Raw genomic sequence first — 13,724 nt, forward strand, 5'->3', positions numbered from 1 at the left:
TCCAAACAACATCTCTCACATCTCTTCCACAGCCCCTCTGCTTGAGGAAAGAAAAAAGCCTCACGCTGAAGAATCAAGAAGTATATATTCTTCTGTATATGAGCTGGACAAACATGATTTGCCCAAAAGCCATGATTTAAAACAAATAAAGCCACTATTAAAACAGTAACCACAGCCTGTGCTGCCACCTATCCTTAGTTAATCTCTGCACTTTCTGCATGCTCTTTTTCCACCTCGGAATGATGATCTCTGTCCTGTAAGCAGGTCTGCCCTTCACCTGATGTAACAGCCATGGACATCAGCCCTTGTCCCAGCCTGGGGAGCCACACACTTGACCATGGGAGAACTTGCAAGATGCATCTGCATAGGGCAGCTATTGGATGTTAGTTCTGTCTTTTACCCATAGGGGAAGTATCAGCAAAATTAACAAGTCTTTGGAGTAAAACTTGTGCTTTCCCTTTCTCCTTTCCAAATTCTATAATTTTACTATATTTGTATTAAAATTTACATGGTTTATTACTATGTTTAGCTCTTGAAATATTTTTACTCCCAAGAAAATAAGCCTTTTCTTTCCTGTTGGACTTGACATATTATTTTGACTTTCTCCATCCTGTGCTGTACAATATTCATGATATCATGGCAAAAAGCCCATGTTCAGGAGCACAGCTTGAAAAAAAAACCTCTCCTGTAGGGCAAACTGTGCAATAGTAGCAGTGAATCTGCAGTCCCTGTCCTGGCTGTGCAGTGCTAAGGGGCCTTTGGGTGGGTTTGCCTGAGGGGGCTAATCCGTGTCCAGAGCTCCACCACCTGCAACCCAGCAGCTCCACAGTAGGAGGAGACACGAAAGAACTACCCAGAGAGAGAGGGAAGCAGGCACAACGCCAGCCTGAGAGGCTTCTGCAGGAGCATCCTGTATTGGATACCAAATCCAATCACTGCCATTTCATGGACTGCTTCCTGTACGAACTGGAATTAATGGGGTAAAAGCAAAGAGGTGAGGAAGAGCTGCTGGCAAGCCAACTGGTCAGCCATGCAGGTTCTTCTCCACACATCATCTTCATTATTCTTACAGAGGTGGTAAATCAGAAAACACTTTAATAAAGGCTTAAAGACTCAGGACATACATCGAGATATGGTACTGTGCCGTCCTAAAACCTCAGAAAGATATTTTGCTCTTATGTCTTCTAAAGACCAGTTTCAATGTTGACCATATGCCAGGTACTTCTAGATTTCTTGCTTCGAAGATGTTGTAGAAATAATTCATCTTCATTAAAGGGCAGTAACAGCAGCAACCTATAGTCAATACACTTAGTGAAGAGGAATAACTTAAATGCATTAAGTTAGCTTCATCTAGTTACAGGTAGAAGGAGCTCTTCTTATCCACAAAGATACCAATGATATCCACTGACTCTTTTCCATCAAAGGATTAGCAGGTTTCATGCTTAATTTCAGTAGCAAATAGATTGTAATCTGTCCCCTGAGGTCCACCGGGGTAGAGGTTAAATGCTGGGAAAAGGTGGTCTGACCATATAATGAAATTCAAATACAGAGATGGCAACTACAGGAATTGTTAAAGGGAATGACAGCAGGAAGGTATTTCAAGTAGCTTTATTTACAGCTCACAACATCAAAAGAATAGTGATAATATTGTACTTTGCAGGTGTAAGAGTCAGAAAGTACCACAGACACTGGGTAATTTCAACCTCTGAATTCCCCATGGAGAGCTGCACAAGTGAGGAATTAATTCTATTTATTTCTTTTTGAAGATAAAGGTCACGAGTGCAGCAATAAAGAGGCAAAATATTAAGTTTGACATAAAGCAATATAAAGGGAATAAGAAAGAATATAAATCTGAAAAGAACACCGATGAAATATAACACACTTAGGATACCAAGACCAAAGAGGAACAAAAGTTGTACAAATGGGACTTCAATTTTAGCAAGGCAAAGTTTTGGAAAGCAAGCAGATGAGTAGATACAGTCCTACAAGTGACATGAAGAAAGGAAAAGAAAAGCAAGTATATAAGTTATTAGTCAGGGCAGGTTCTCTGTGGGATCAGAGAGGCTAAAAAGATACTGAGGTTACCATGTTCAGCACATGAGCCCACATAACTCACCAGCAGACAAACTCTCTCAGAAGCATACACAGCACAGGACAGATCCCGTCTCTTGCTTTGCTTTTACCATTCAGCAACTTGCATTTCCCTCCCTCTGCGTCTCTCACCCTCTCTTCCACTATCAGAAAGTCTCTTCTCCTCCCCACAGCAGCAAACCCCACTCCTTTCTCTGATCCCACCACACTTCCCTCCAATGGAAATGAAATTTTATTGTAAAGTACAAAAAGAAAGAATCAAGCAGAGCTACAAAGTGGAAAGCCACCATCCACTGGGCAGAACAAAAAGGTTGTCCAAAGCTGCAGTTCCAACTTCTGATGCTCAAAGGCACAAGTCAAGCTCCCTTAAATAGAGCCATTTCAAAACCACGAGAATAAGGATGTGGTTTTACAATACGGCTTGAGTCTACGTTTCCGAAGGAGCAAACTCACTTTTGTCCTCCAGCCCAGCTGAGGGTATTCCCACTTTCATCCCTTTGTCTATAAAAAGTTCATCTCACCCCACAGAGAGCCAGCTCAAGCAGCTAAACTGGCAGGCAGCAATTCAGGCTGCTGTGAAGGAAGCTGTGGCTGCCCCATCCCTGGCAGTGTTCAAGGCCAGGTTGGATGGAGCTTGGAGCAAGCTGCTCAAGTGGAAGGTGTCCCTGCCTGTGGCAGGGGTTGGAACTGGATGATCTTGAAGTCCTTTCCAACCCAAAGCATTCCAAGATTCTATGGTTCTACAAATTCACTGGTCTGGCCACTCCTCCACTGAGTTAACATAAGACAAGCAGGGTGCTGGAGCAGGGAGGAATGGGAGCACACAAAAGGAAGCAGCCAAGGAAACAGGATTACTCCTCTCAGCAGCCAAGAGGTGTTAAGAGAGACTCATCCGTACTCTAAACCACCTTCAAATGGACATGCTTGGGATGATTTTCACTGACCTGGTGATTCCTGAGACTTCAAGAAACACAACTTGCTTCTGTCTTTTTCCTTGAGGGAAACTCTTACTTAAAAATACTTACTTGAAAAAGAAAATAGTTACATTGAAGAAAAAGTGAAAAGAAAAATGCTGAGATTCACACTTCTGACTCCAGGACCTCCAGATCTGAGGAAAGTACCAAACATTTTGAGACCTGGGAATAACTCAGAAGATCTATAGCTGAGACTGTGATTTAGAAACAAGGAAGCAACATGCTCTTCAGCACTTGAAGAAGACACTCTTCTTTTCAATGTTACAGTTTAATAGAACAATGCTGAAAATAGCATGTGAAATGTGGGTCTTTCATTCTGCAGACTATTAAAACTGGGAACCCGCTGTGTCAAGTCTCTGCAAACAAAGATGAATTTAAAACACACACAGATAAAGGGGCTAAAGAAACCAGATGTGATGTGATAAAGAACTTCCTGGAACTTTGGAAGAAGGAAAGCAATAGAGGGAGAAGATGATCTGAAAAAGAGGGTGTGCACATTGGAGCTGTTCATGGGAAGCAAATGCAAGATCATGAAGCCCCTACAAGAGAGTGAAGACCCGCTCCCTGATTCTCCGTTTTAATCAGACCCAGAATGAGAAATGTCCTAGTGTGCAGTTAAGTAATGGTATGACCTGCTTACAAAACAACAGTCACCATTAATAAAAAGGGCTCAGAAGTAGGTCAGATAAAATCCTAGTGCGATTTGTGGAGCATTGTCCGCTCCATGCAGCAGGTGGAATTCGGTCTGATCCAAAGAACTATTTTCCCACCTTCTGTAGCAAAATGTCAATAACTCACAATGTGCGAATGCCTTACCATTTGCAGGGATCTGCACTGTTAAATTCTCAGGGAACGCTGGAACACCTTGCTGCACTAGGAGGAAGCAGTGAGCTGGTAGCTCAGTAAGATAAGAGCATCTTTTGAGGGACACCTCTAGAAGAGGAAAAGGGACAGACTTCTCAGAATAGATGTGCTTCTTACCCCAGAAAGTAATTATGACCTTATCAGAATTAGTTGCTATATTTGGATCTTCCAAGATGGAAAGTAGAAGGAGCCATTAGGTACATTTTCTTGGGCGAATATGGTTTAATATTCTTCTTGGAAAATTAGTTCTTGTGTGGTCAAAGAGAATAGTACAGTTGAGATACTACTACAACGAGGACAAGGCAACACAAGGTCAAGTAGAACATAAGGAAATGCCTATCTTTTATGCAAAGGCCTACAACATACCATAAAGATAGCAGTTCTGATTGCCAGAGGGTATTCTGTCCAGATGGTGTCCACCTGTATGATGTAGGAAATTACTTATTCTGCTCTCTGAAAAAATGTAGGTGAGATGATCCATGCACAGAAGATGCAAAGGAAAGAACAACAGTACTCACTGATGACAGAGTTTCTTTTAAGGACAGTAAAATGAGGATAATTTACTCCAGTTAGAGGCTGAATCATAGTGTTTACACTCTCTGTGTTTCATACTACAACTTGTAAAAGGGAAAGTCCCTGCAGTTTACACAGCAGAAGTGGCTGTCCAACCAGGCTAGTGTTGCCCAGGGACATGAACAACAGAAACCCAGAGAATGGGTTATGAAACAAAGTCTCTGTCCTGCAAAGGTATATTAATATGCTTGAGTGTTGGGCATCAAAAGAGCTCCATTGCTTTCTGTCACGCAATGCAGGTCTTTTACATCTTAGGTATGTATGTGCAGTCCAGCTCTGATTGTGCTAAAATTCACATACATGCTTAGTTTAAACATATGGAGACCCCAGCTGAATTCAAACAACTATATGGATTAATGGAGACCCCACTCTGATCATCTGCAGAGGAAGAGCTGCTTTTTCTTAAAGAGAATGGCTTTTAAATTGTGTTCTATATTCTGCCACAGGAATTATCTGCATTTCTTCTGCCACTCTGTTATAGTTCTATGTGTCCAAAAAGCAAAAAGCTCACAGTGGTTTTTGCCATGGCACAAAAAACAGATGGAAACTTTGGTTTGATTTGGTTCTAATTTAAAGAGAAAATTCCCTGAAATAAAGAGATTATATATGCCAAATTTTAATCCACTAAAAATGGATGCAAGCCCATCACAATGTAAAGGCTAAGAATTTAGCCTACAAAAAAGAATTACTGGAATTATTTGTAGCAAGCATCTGTTTTAACTGTCAGGCACTTGACCTGACCAGACTTTGAAGACAATATTGTGCTACCTTGAGTTCTGCTTTTTTGCTACATCACAAACCAGTCTAATCCAAAAACCAGATAAAACTGAAACAAAACTAAATTGTAAATCCATATGAAAGCAGGAGATGGATGTCTAAAAGGAAAAATAATACAGTTATATAAGCATGTTTGTCTTCTTCTGGCATATTCATTGTGAGTAGAACCTTCACCCTCTTATCCAGGTAAATTCCATGACCCACCTAAGGTAAGTTCAATTCAGCTTCAGCCCTGTGGCCAGCTCCAAGGGAGCATCTCTGTCAGAAAGGTATTTAAGAATACAACCTTAAAACTCACTGACTTCAAAGAGCTCAGGATCATGCTCACAGTGAAGCAAAATTACACTAAGCAAGGATAGATTTCATAAGGTGTTTAAATGCCTTCAGGAATGCAGGGAACATGGCAGGAAGGAGGGAGGAATACTCCCCCAGGAAAGAGGGGTGGGCATTTCACCTGGATAGTTGGAATTGCTCTTAGGAAACACCACTGACTGAATCTGGAAGCCACATTTACAATTGAAAGGCCTTATGAATATACCCCTGTAAATTAAAGACTGCAAAAAATCAAATTATTCCATTATTTGATTTTAAAAACAGTAACTAAAATATGAATAATACAAATAACAGATGACACAGTCTTGGGACAACTGACAGACATGCACTTCCATTGGCAGCACCAAAGCATCAGTCAACTCAAGGTTCATGACTGGTCAGTAAAGCAAATGGATCACCACAAACCCACCCAAGCCAGCCCACTACTGTTAGGATTGGGTTCCTGTTAGTATTGGGCATGAGTCTACAAAGCATTGCTGGCGGCCCAAGCATTTCTAGAAGAAATAGCATCTGGGCAAGCAGCCAGGCACCAGGCTTCTCTCCAATGGTTTGTGAGGGTTGTTACAGCACACAGTAAAGACTGAGATGATGCACAGCAAACCCTGCCTGTTTCATCATATAAGAAGAAACACTTATGGACATTGTACTGGTGAGGTGATTATGGCTTGGTACCCCCCGACATGTAAGACAGTGCCATGAGAAAACATACAGCCACAGATGCCCTGAATAATAGAAAGTAAGATATTAAAATCATAGAATTTATAGATGTCTACTTGTAGTAACTTTCCATTTTAATGACAATATAGTGACATTTTTTGACAGCTGATATTTTGACTTTTAAAAAAGGAAGAGGATTATAGTAATGAAGCAGAGCTGAGACATCGTGTTGTTACTGAAACTACTGTTCCTCTATTTGCTTCTCTGGGTGCTAGATCATACAGATTCTTACATGGAGCCGTGATCCCCTGTCCTCTAGGATCCTGTCAGTAAGCCTGACTCTGCACTGCAGCCTAGTTTAATCATGTGCTTATTATCCATACCAGATGTGGTGCTGATACTGTGTTTCTCCTATATCTGCTTCTGTTTAATCACACATTCATTCTAGCCCACAGACAATGAATATTATGAGGACAGTGGGAGAGAGTTTCTATCTTTGAAGTTCCACAACCAAATACTGCCATTCTGTCAACCTGAAGAAGACATTTCTGGCATATCTGCCTCAAGCACTGCAGTGGTATTTATCACAATAAGAAATTGAGGTACATAAAGAGTTATTCTAAAATAGTAGGTTCATCTGCTGGGGTGAAGAAAGGGAGCTGCCATAGTTCAGGCAATAATCTGGAAGGACTCCCATAATCCTATTTTTTATTAGTTCATGGCATTTTCACAGCCTCCAACCACTCCTCCTTTATAGCTAACCCTTAGAGAGGACAGCCAGGTCCCTCATCCTCCAACTGTGCCCACAAGTAAGGATCTGGCCAAGGACCAAGAACATACTCAAAGTGCAATACCTTCCACAACAGCCAGTAGGCCACAGGCAGCTGATCATGTGGGCTCTGCCACTCTGTGGAAAATGAGTTTGATGCTATCATGCCAATCACAGTGATACCAAGTTGTCCAGAGTGGTTTTACCTTAAGTGGGAAAGCTTTACAAAACTTTGGGTTTAATATGGTCAAAATCACATCCATGACTCAAGAGAGCTGTTAAAAATAGATATTGATTAGCTTTAACTTTCCAATGATCTGTAAAGACCCATTTCAGCTCTGAAAACACACCTCGATTGCATACTTCAGAATTTCTCTTCATCTGTCTCTGGTTTGATTTTTAGATCAATAAAACTGATTTTGTCATTGACTTCTGTTACGGAAAACTGGGAGCGCCCAAACTCCTCAGTCAGGGCAGCAGATAATTCTGTACATGCATTCACTGTACTTTTTCATTTAAAATTAGAGTTCAATCAGAATTATTGCATATTAAAAACCTTCACCATTTATAGTACAGTTCAAAATCTGTTTGCAGACCTACTATTTTCATGTAAATGCTTCCAACAACTTCTCCTTTTGGCAATACCAGCACCACCAGACAGACTCTTCTCAGACAATAATTGGAAAATAAGACACAGTTGGCAGTAAAGTGCAAACCAAAGGGGATGTTCAGAGGAAATAACATCACAAGTTGGCAACGCGGCAGATGCGTTCACTGACTTGAACCAGATTCAGTCAACAAAAGTTTGCAATGTAAAGATCAAACTATGAAACTTCAATTCAAATATTATTTCAGCCCTTATGACTGGATGCAAAGGCTGGAAGCCCATCAGAAACACAGACAGATGTCAAACCACCTTCAAAAGCAAGCACTTTGAGAAAATACTAGGAATTAAATGAAGCAAGTTTATAACAAACAACTCATCAGTTTACAGCTCAGTTATCAGAGAGCTCCGTCATCCCTATCTCCAGAGTAACCTAGTAAAGGAGGCAGAAGTACTTGGGCTATGTTAGGAACATTGGCCATGGTGTGCATATTGTAGGCAACTGAAAGAAAATCCATTATACTAAGGCATTTCTCCACCAAAATAAACTAGGTGTGAAGAAAAAAAGGACACATAAACCTAGTTGAGAATAGCATAGTCCATGTCTTCAGTCACATCTAAAATACCAGTAACTCTGAGAATAACACACAGCTCACTGGTTTCTAAGACGGTCTTGCTGCCAATATATTGCTCTAGAAACTCTTCAATACTCTTTGCAAACACCAGAAATAAAAAGGAAAACCAAGAGACAGTTAAGTGCAGTATTAACTTCAGAGTGGGTCAGTTGCTCATTATTGCTGTCCATGGACCAGTGGCTTTTGGGGAACCACTGGTATCATTTCCTGGAGTCTGTGTCATTCTATTGATATCTGTTCTAAACTCTCCTGCCCCAAGAAAGAAGGAAGGTGAGATGGAGGGAATGGCTAGAGATGGAACATAGTACACAAGGGACTGGAGTTCAATTTGTTGTTCCACAATAGATTTACTGCACCATCTCAGGGAAATCATTATGGGGAGATGCTTAGAAGTATTGAGGCAATGCTTCCTGCAGGAAAGCTTCAGCGACCTGGGCAAAAACAAACATGTCTCTGCCCTGCAGCATTTACAATGTAGATACACACTGGAGGAAACAGTAAGCCATTTCCAAATGTATTAGCAGAACCACAGAAGTTGTAGTGCCATGCAAGAACCAGTGTGACAGCCAGGTTATTACACAGCGGCTCCTACACTAGACCAACTCTCCTGCTTCTAATGGTAACAGGAGTGCTGGAAAGAGGCAGACACACAGGCTGTAGATACAGGTTGAAAATTTAACTCCTTTGGTAGCTCTCTGGATTCTAGCCACTTATGACTGCTATTGAGTTGAGCCCTGGCTTCATTCCCTTGTATTTGAGAAGTTGCTTACAAATGCAAAACCAGCAACATTTCATGAACACTTAGTCATTTACACATGCAACATGAGGCATTGACTGTTTAGAGTCTTATCCATACTTTGGCCATAACTCCTGTTATATTTCATCATAAAGCTCTTCTCCAAATGTAAGGAGCCAGCTAACACTGGGAAGAAGAAGGAACAAGCTTCCCCACTGCCCTTATAGTCAACAGCTGTGCTGATGAGAGAGCACAAGGCAAGCAACAGCCATCAACAGGGTCTTTCCTCCACCTTTCAGCACAGAGGGACACGGAAGAAGAGCTTTGGCTCCACCCCAGTTCTGCAATGCCCAGAGCAGGTAAATCAGACAAAATGATCTGTGCTAGGTGTGGGGAGAGCAAAGCACTTTTGCTTCCTCCCTAGAGGCAGGTCTGCAGGCTCACACTCTGCTTTCTGAAATGCTCTCCTTCCTCAGTCCTAATGTTCCTCTTGCCCTCAGTCAGCTGTCCACATCAAACAACTGCAGCACTAAAACCTGCTCCTCAAAACAGAAATGCATGCAGCTAGGAGAAACCACAGGAAAGGAAAGAGTAAGGGGAAAAGTATCTGATTCCCTTCTATTCTCAGGCAGCCAACACACTATCTCCATACATGTTATCTTTCTTGGCACAGCAAATGAACAACTTTCTGTGATTCAATAAACAGAAATACAACTCACACTGGCTTTTTAGGCAGAGAACAGAATGCATTAAAATTAAGTAATCTCAGAATCATGAATTCTAAAGGGTATAGTAAGAAAACATTGGCTGGATAAACATTGCCAGACATACAGCCCTTTTCTCACTAAAGAAACTGCTGTGCACTAACCACTGTTCAAATGATGGTATGACAGTTTGGATGTCAGGGACAAGCAGTTGTAACTTGGCTGCTGAACATGCACTCCAGGGCAGAAAGCTGCAGCGAGTTTTAAACACAGAGCCTTGCAAAAATGCCTCACAGGGAGCTGCTTTGCTTGTAAAACTCAAACTCTTTGGCGACTTTCTATCAATCACTTGATCAGGCAATGAAACTCACAGAGTGGAAGATCCATGAAAACAGACTCTGAATACATTAAAATTTTCCAGGGCAAACCCATTTTTACCTCTCAAATTTGCATCCAGGGGAGCCCAGCCCATTATTTGAGGTTAATTCTTCTAAAATTTGCCTTTGCAAACTGAAAGTGGAAAGTGTAAGAAGCTGCTGAGAACCTGCTATTTCATCCCCTGTTTCAAAGCATCAGGCACCTCAAGTAACTTCCCCACAAATCAACATAAATCCTGGCTGCAGCTGCTCTGTTCCAGCGTAGCTACCACAGAGCATGTGCTCAAACTTCTAGTGCCACTGTCTGTAGAGAAGTGCCTGGTGCAGCGCAGCTATTCCCACACAAGGGAACATTAGTTAATTTGCATTCACAGTTACCATATGAGGTGTGAGTTTCTGACAGTCCACACATTTTATATTTAAAGGCTGGAGGAAATTAATTATCTTTGATAGAATAACAAAAGTAACTTACCAGCCCATCGCAATTGCTGATAGCGACTGAAGCATTTGGCAAATCAGTGATATCCCCAACATAGAGGCAATTCCCATAGAGAGGTTCAATGTGAGTCTCGTCAGAGTCCTCCTGCCACTCAACTGTTGCTCCAGGGGCCACGAGCCTGGAGTTTGGCCGCAGCCTGAAGTGAAACTCTCTTCCAAAAACAGTGACATTGTAAAATATTTGCTCATTTGCTGCTTCATGTTGCAAGTCCCCCGTGGCTCTCCTGAAGCGCGCTTTTGGAGGTCCAGACACTAAGTGGGATAGGAACCTGCCTTCTGAATCGGTGCTGGTGGGGATGACAAAGCTGTACTCCTCTATATTCCTCAGAACTGAATCTTTACAGGAAGAAAGCAGGAGAGGAAAGAGACACTAGAACTAAACATATCCTGATGCCGCGGGATTTTTATTCCATTATTCATTAGCACAGCAGACACTTACATAAGGCAGATGGACACTGCACTCTGCACAGGCACAAGCATAAAGTGTGCAGAGTTCATTCAAACTTGCTTTTTGCTCCCCAAAACACCAGACGGCAGCGTGAGCCTTCCCATCCCGCCGGGACCCCCACTCCTGCCCATGCAATGGGGTCTCATTACCCTTTGCCCACCTCGCCGGGACCCCGCACCGCTGCCCACCCAGTGGGTGCTCAGGTCGCCCTGGGGACTTTGGGACTACCCGGGCGGCCCGCGATGATGAGAGGACGCTGATCCACTTCGGGACTGCTCGGAAGGGCTGGGGTAGGGGATTGGTTTGCAGGTGGCAAGGGTGCAAGGGAAAGGCGCGTCCCTCAAACTACCCCGGTGCGGCGGGGATGTGTCGGGTGGCGACAGTAACGCCAGGGGCAGCGACCGGCAGCGGGCTCAGCAGGAGCCCCGAGAGTTTGGGACGGCGGCGATGGCCGGGGCAGGAGGAGGAGGAGGAGGCAGACGAGCTGCCATGTGCTTCATCCCGCATGGGGAACTCCAGGCGCCGCGCCCTGCCCGCCGCTGCTCGCCCCTCCGCGGGGCAGGCTGCGGTCGCAGTGCTGTCACTGCCGGCGGGGCTCCCGCGTCTCTTCCCCGCCGGCGGCGCCGGGCGCCTCCGTCCACGTCCCCGTCCCCGCCTGCCGCTTGCAGGAAACAACTGGAAACCCGGCAAAAGTAGCCGCAGAAGAAGTTCAAGGGGAGCGGAAAGCCGCGGGGAGACGAGCCGCCACTTCAGACGGGAGGGCTGCAAGGCACCGGGGCAAAGCCAGCAGCCCAAAGGCGTCTCGGCGGAGACCTACCTCTGTCCCCGGGGCGCCGCAGGGCGCCGGCGGGCAGGGCGAGAGCGCAGCAGAGCAGGACGAGGGCGATGCCCGCGGGAGGGTCCATCGCGGTGGCCCCGGCCCGACGCGGGGGGCCGGTGCCCGGGCTGCCCGCAGCCGGGGCGGGCCAGGCGGCAGCCCCTCTCCGCGCCTCTCCGCGCCGCTCAGCGTTGCCCCGCGCCCCGCCGCCCGCGCATTCGCCCAGCCGCAGCCGCAGCGGCAGTGGCGGCCGCGCTCCCGGCTCGCAGCGAAGCAGAGACACCAGGAGGCGGCGGGGGTATAATACTGGATACACAGGGCGTGCGGGAGTGAAGTCAGGCTGATTGACAGAGGCGCTGCCACACGGCGCAGCCGGGCCGAGGGGAGCGGGGACCGCCCGCCCCGCCGGGCAGCTCCGGGGACCGCCCGGCCCCGCCACCAGGCACCCCCTGCAGGGACCCGCCTCTGCCCCGCTCGGGACGGGACCCGGGAGCGGCTGGGAGGCGGCGGACAAAAGCGAGTATCCTCCTCTCCTCCGCGGTCGGGAGGCCCCTGAGCCGGGACAGAGCCCTGGGATCAAGATGCGCGGGCTCGGCTCCAGCCCGGGAGTTCACACGGAATTCCCTAGAAAACCCGAGCCCGACGGGACAAACTCTGGGCTCCCCGGGATGAGTTCCCTTGGAGCCTCGGGTTCCCATTGAAAGCAAGGACCCAAATGGGAAAAGTGCCACCAACACACGTAAACCACGATCAGAGATCTTCACCTTACAAAATCAGTGACCCCACACAGCCATTTCACAGGAATAACTGTTTGGACTATTCACCAACAAGAGGGAAATTACTTGCTTGCAAAGCCATCTGAGACTAAATATCTGCAAATGGAGAGAAAGGCCGGGAAAACGAAAGGAATACTATAAATATGATATAGAAGAAGATTTTTTAAAATAATTCAATAACCAAGAGCGGCCTTCATGGGAAAAAAAAAAAAAATCCAAGTTATATTTGTTTCCATATGGCCAGGATAAATGCCATCCTGCTTCTTCCTTTCAAATAATGTATGTATTTCCTGAGCTGTTCCATTATCAGGTTTGCAGGTTTCTCCTCCCTTCAGCCTTGCAGAGTTCTCCAGCCCATCCTGGGCAGTCACTGCTCCAAGGCCTCACCCACCACAGGTTGAGCAGAGCTGCATCCGCACGGGTTGAACCCTGCTGGAAACCAGCATGTGATGGCTTCCTGCGGGAAGCTGGTCCTCTGCCAAGGAATTTTCCTGGGTATCCTTGACTATTCTTGCTCCTTTATGACAAAGGGCCCAGTTATAACCTTCCATCCCAATATTATGGACATAAGTGAAGGGTATAGAAGAAAAATAACATTTGGTTAGTACTGTCCACACTGGTAACTGGGTTTTATGGACCTCAGGCCTGATCAGTTAGGGCAGTACGTGATTTTTCTGCTTGATTAGTTTGTTATTCAGGTTTGGTTTTCCCATTTCTTTAGGTTAAGGATAAAAAGGGAAAGATTATTCTGAATAATGGAGTAGATCAATTTGCACATTACATTCAAACATCCCTTTACTTATCTTCTCAAATGACTTCTGTTGGGATTGCTTCCGCACCAGGCTTTCCCAGTTCTTCCTTTTGCTTTGTTTTTCTGTTGGCTCATTTTTTGTTTTGTTTTGTTTGTGAGTCCATATTGAGCAGCTTCTCTTACTTAAAATCTCATATACTTTCATCAGTACACAGCTGGTAAAGTTCCAACTTTATTTTTATTGGACTTGTATTTTAAGCTGATGATGTGGCTTTTTAATGTTCCATCCATCCCATCCTGCTGAAATTGAAATAACTTCTGCTCATAAACTTGAAAGGGA

At 44.8% G+C, this 13,724-nt stretch overlaps 1 protein-coding gene across 1 annotated transcript in view; it reads right to left on the bottom strand.

Annotated features, from left to right (window-relative positions):
* The window catches only part of ADAMTS2 (ADAM metallopeptidase with thrombospondin type 1 motif 2), a gene marked incomplete at both ends in the record, with an annotated part of 172,509 nt that extends 160,434 nt beyond the window's left edge, over positions 1–12,075 (bottom strand). The window contains 4 exon segments of the mRNA XM_080627080.1: positions 10,567–10,928; positions 11,858–11,986; positions 11,989–12,045; positions 12,048–12,075. Of these exon segments, the coding sequence (XP_080483206.1) occupies positions 10,567–10,928; positions 11,858–11,986; positions 11,989–12,045; positions 12,048–12,075 (576 nt within the window).
* Between the last annotated feature and the right edge of the window lie 1,649 nt (positions 12,076–13,724).

This window comes from Psittacula echo (assembly GCF_963264785.1).
Source record: "Psittacula echo genome assembly, chromosome: 11".
In the NCBI taxonomy this organism is placed as follows: Eukaryota; Metazoa; Chordata; class Aves; order Psittaciformes; family Psittacidae; genus Psittacula; species Psittacula echo.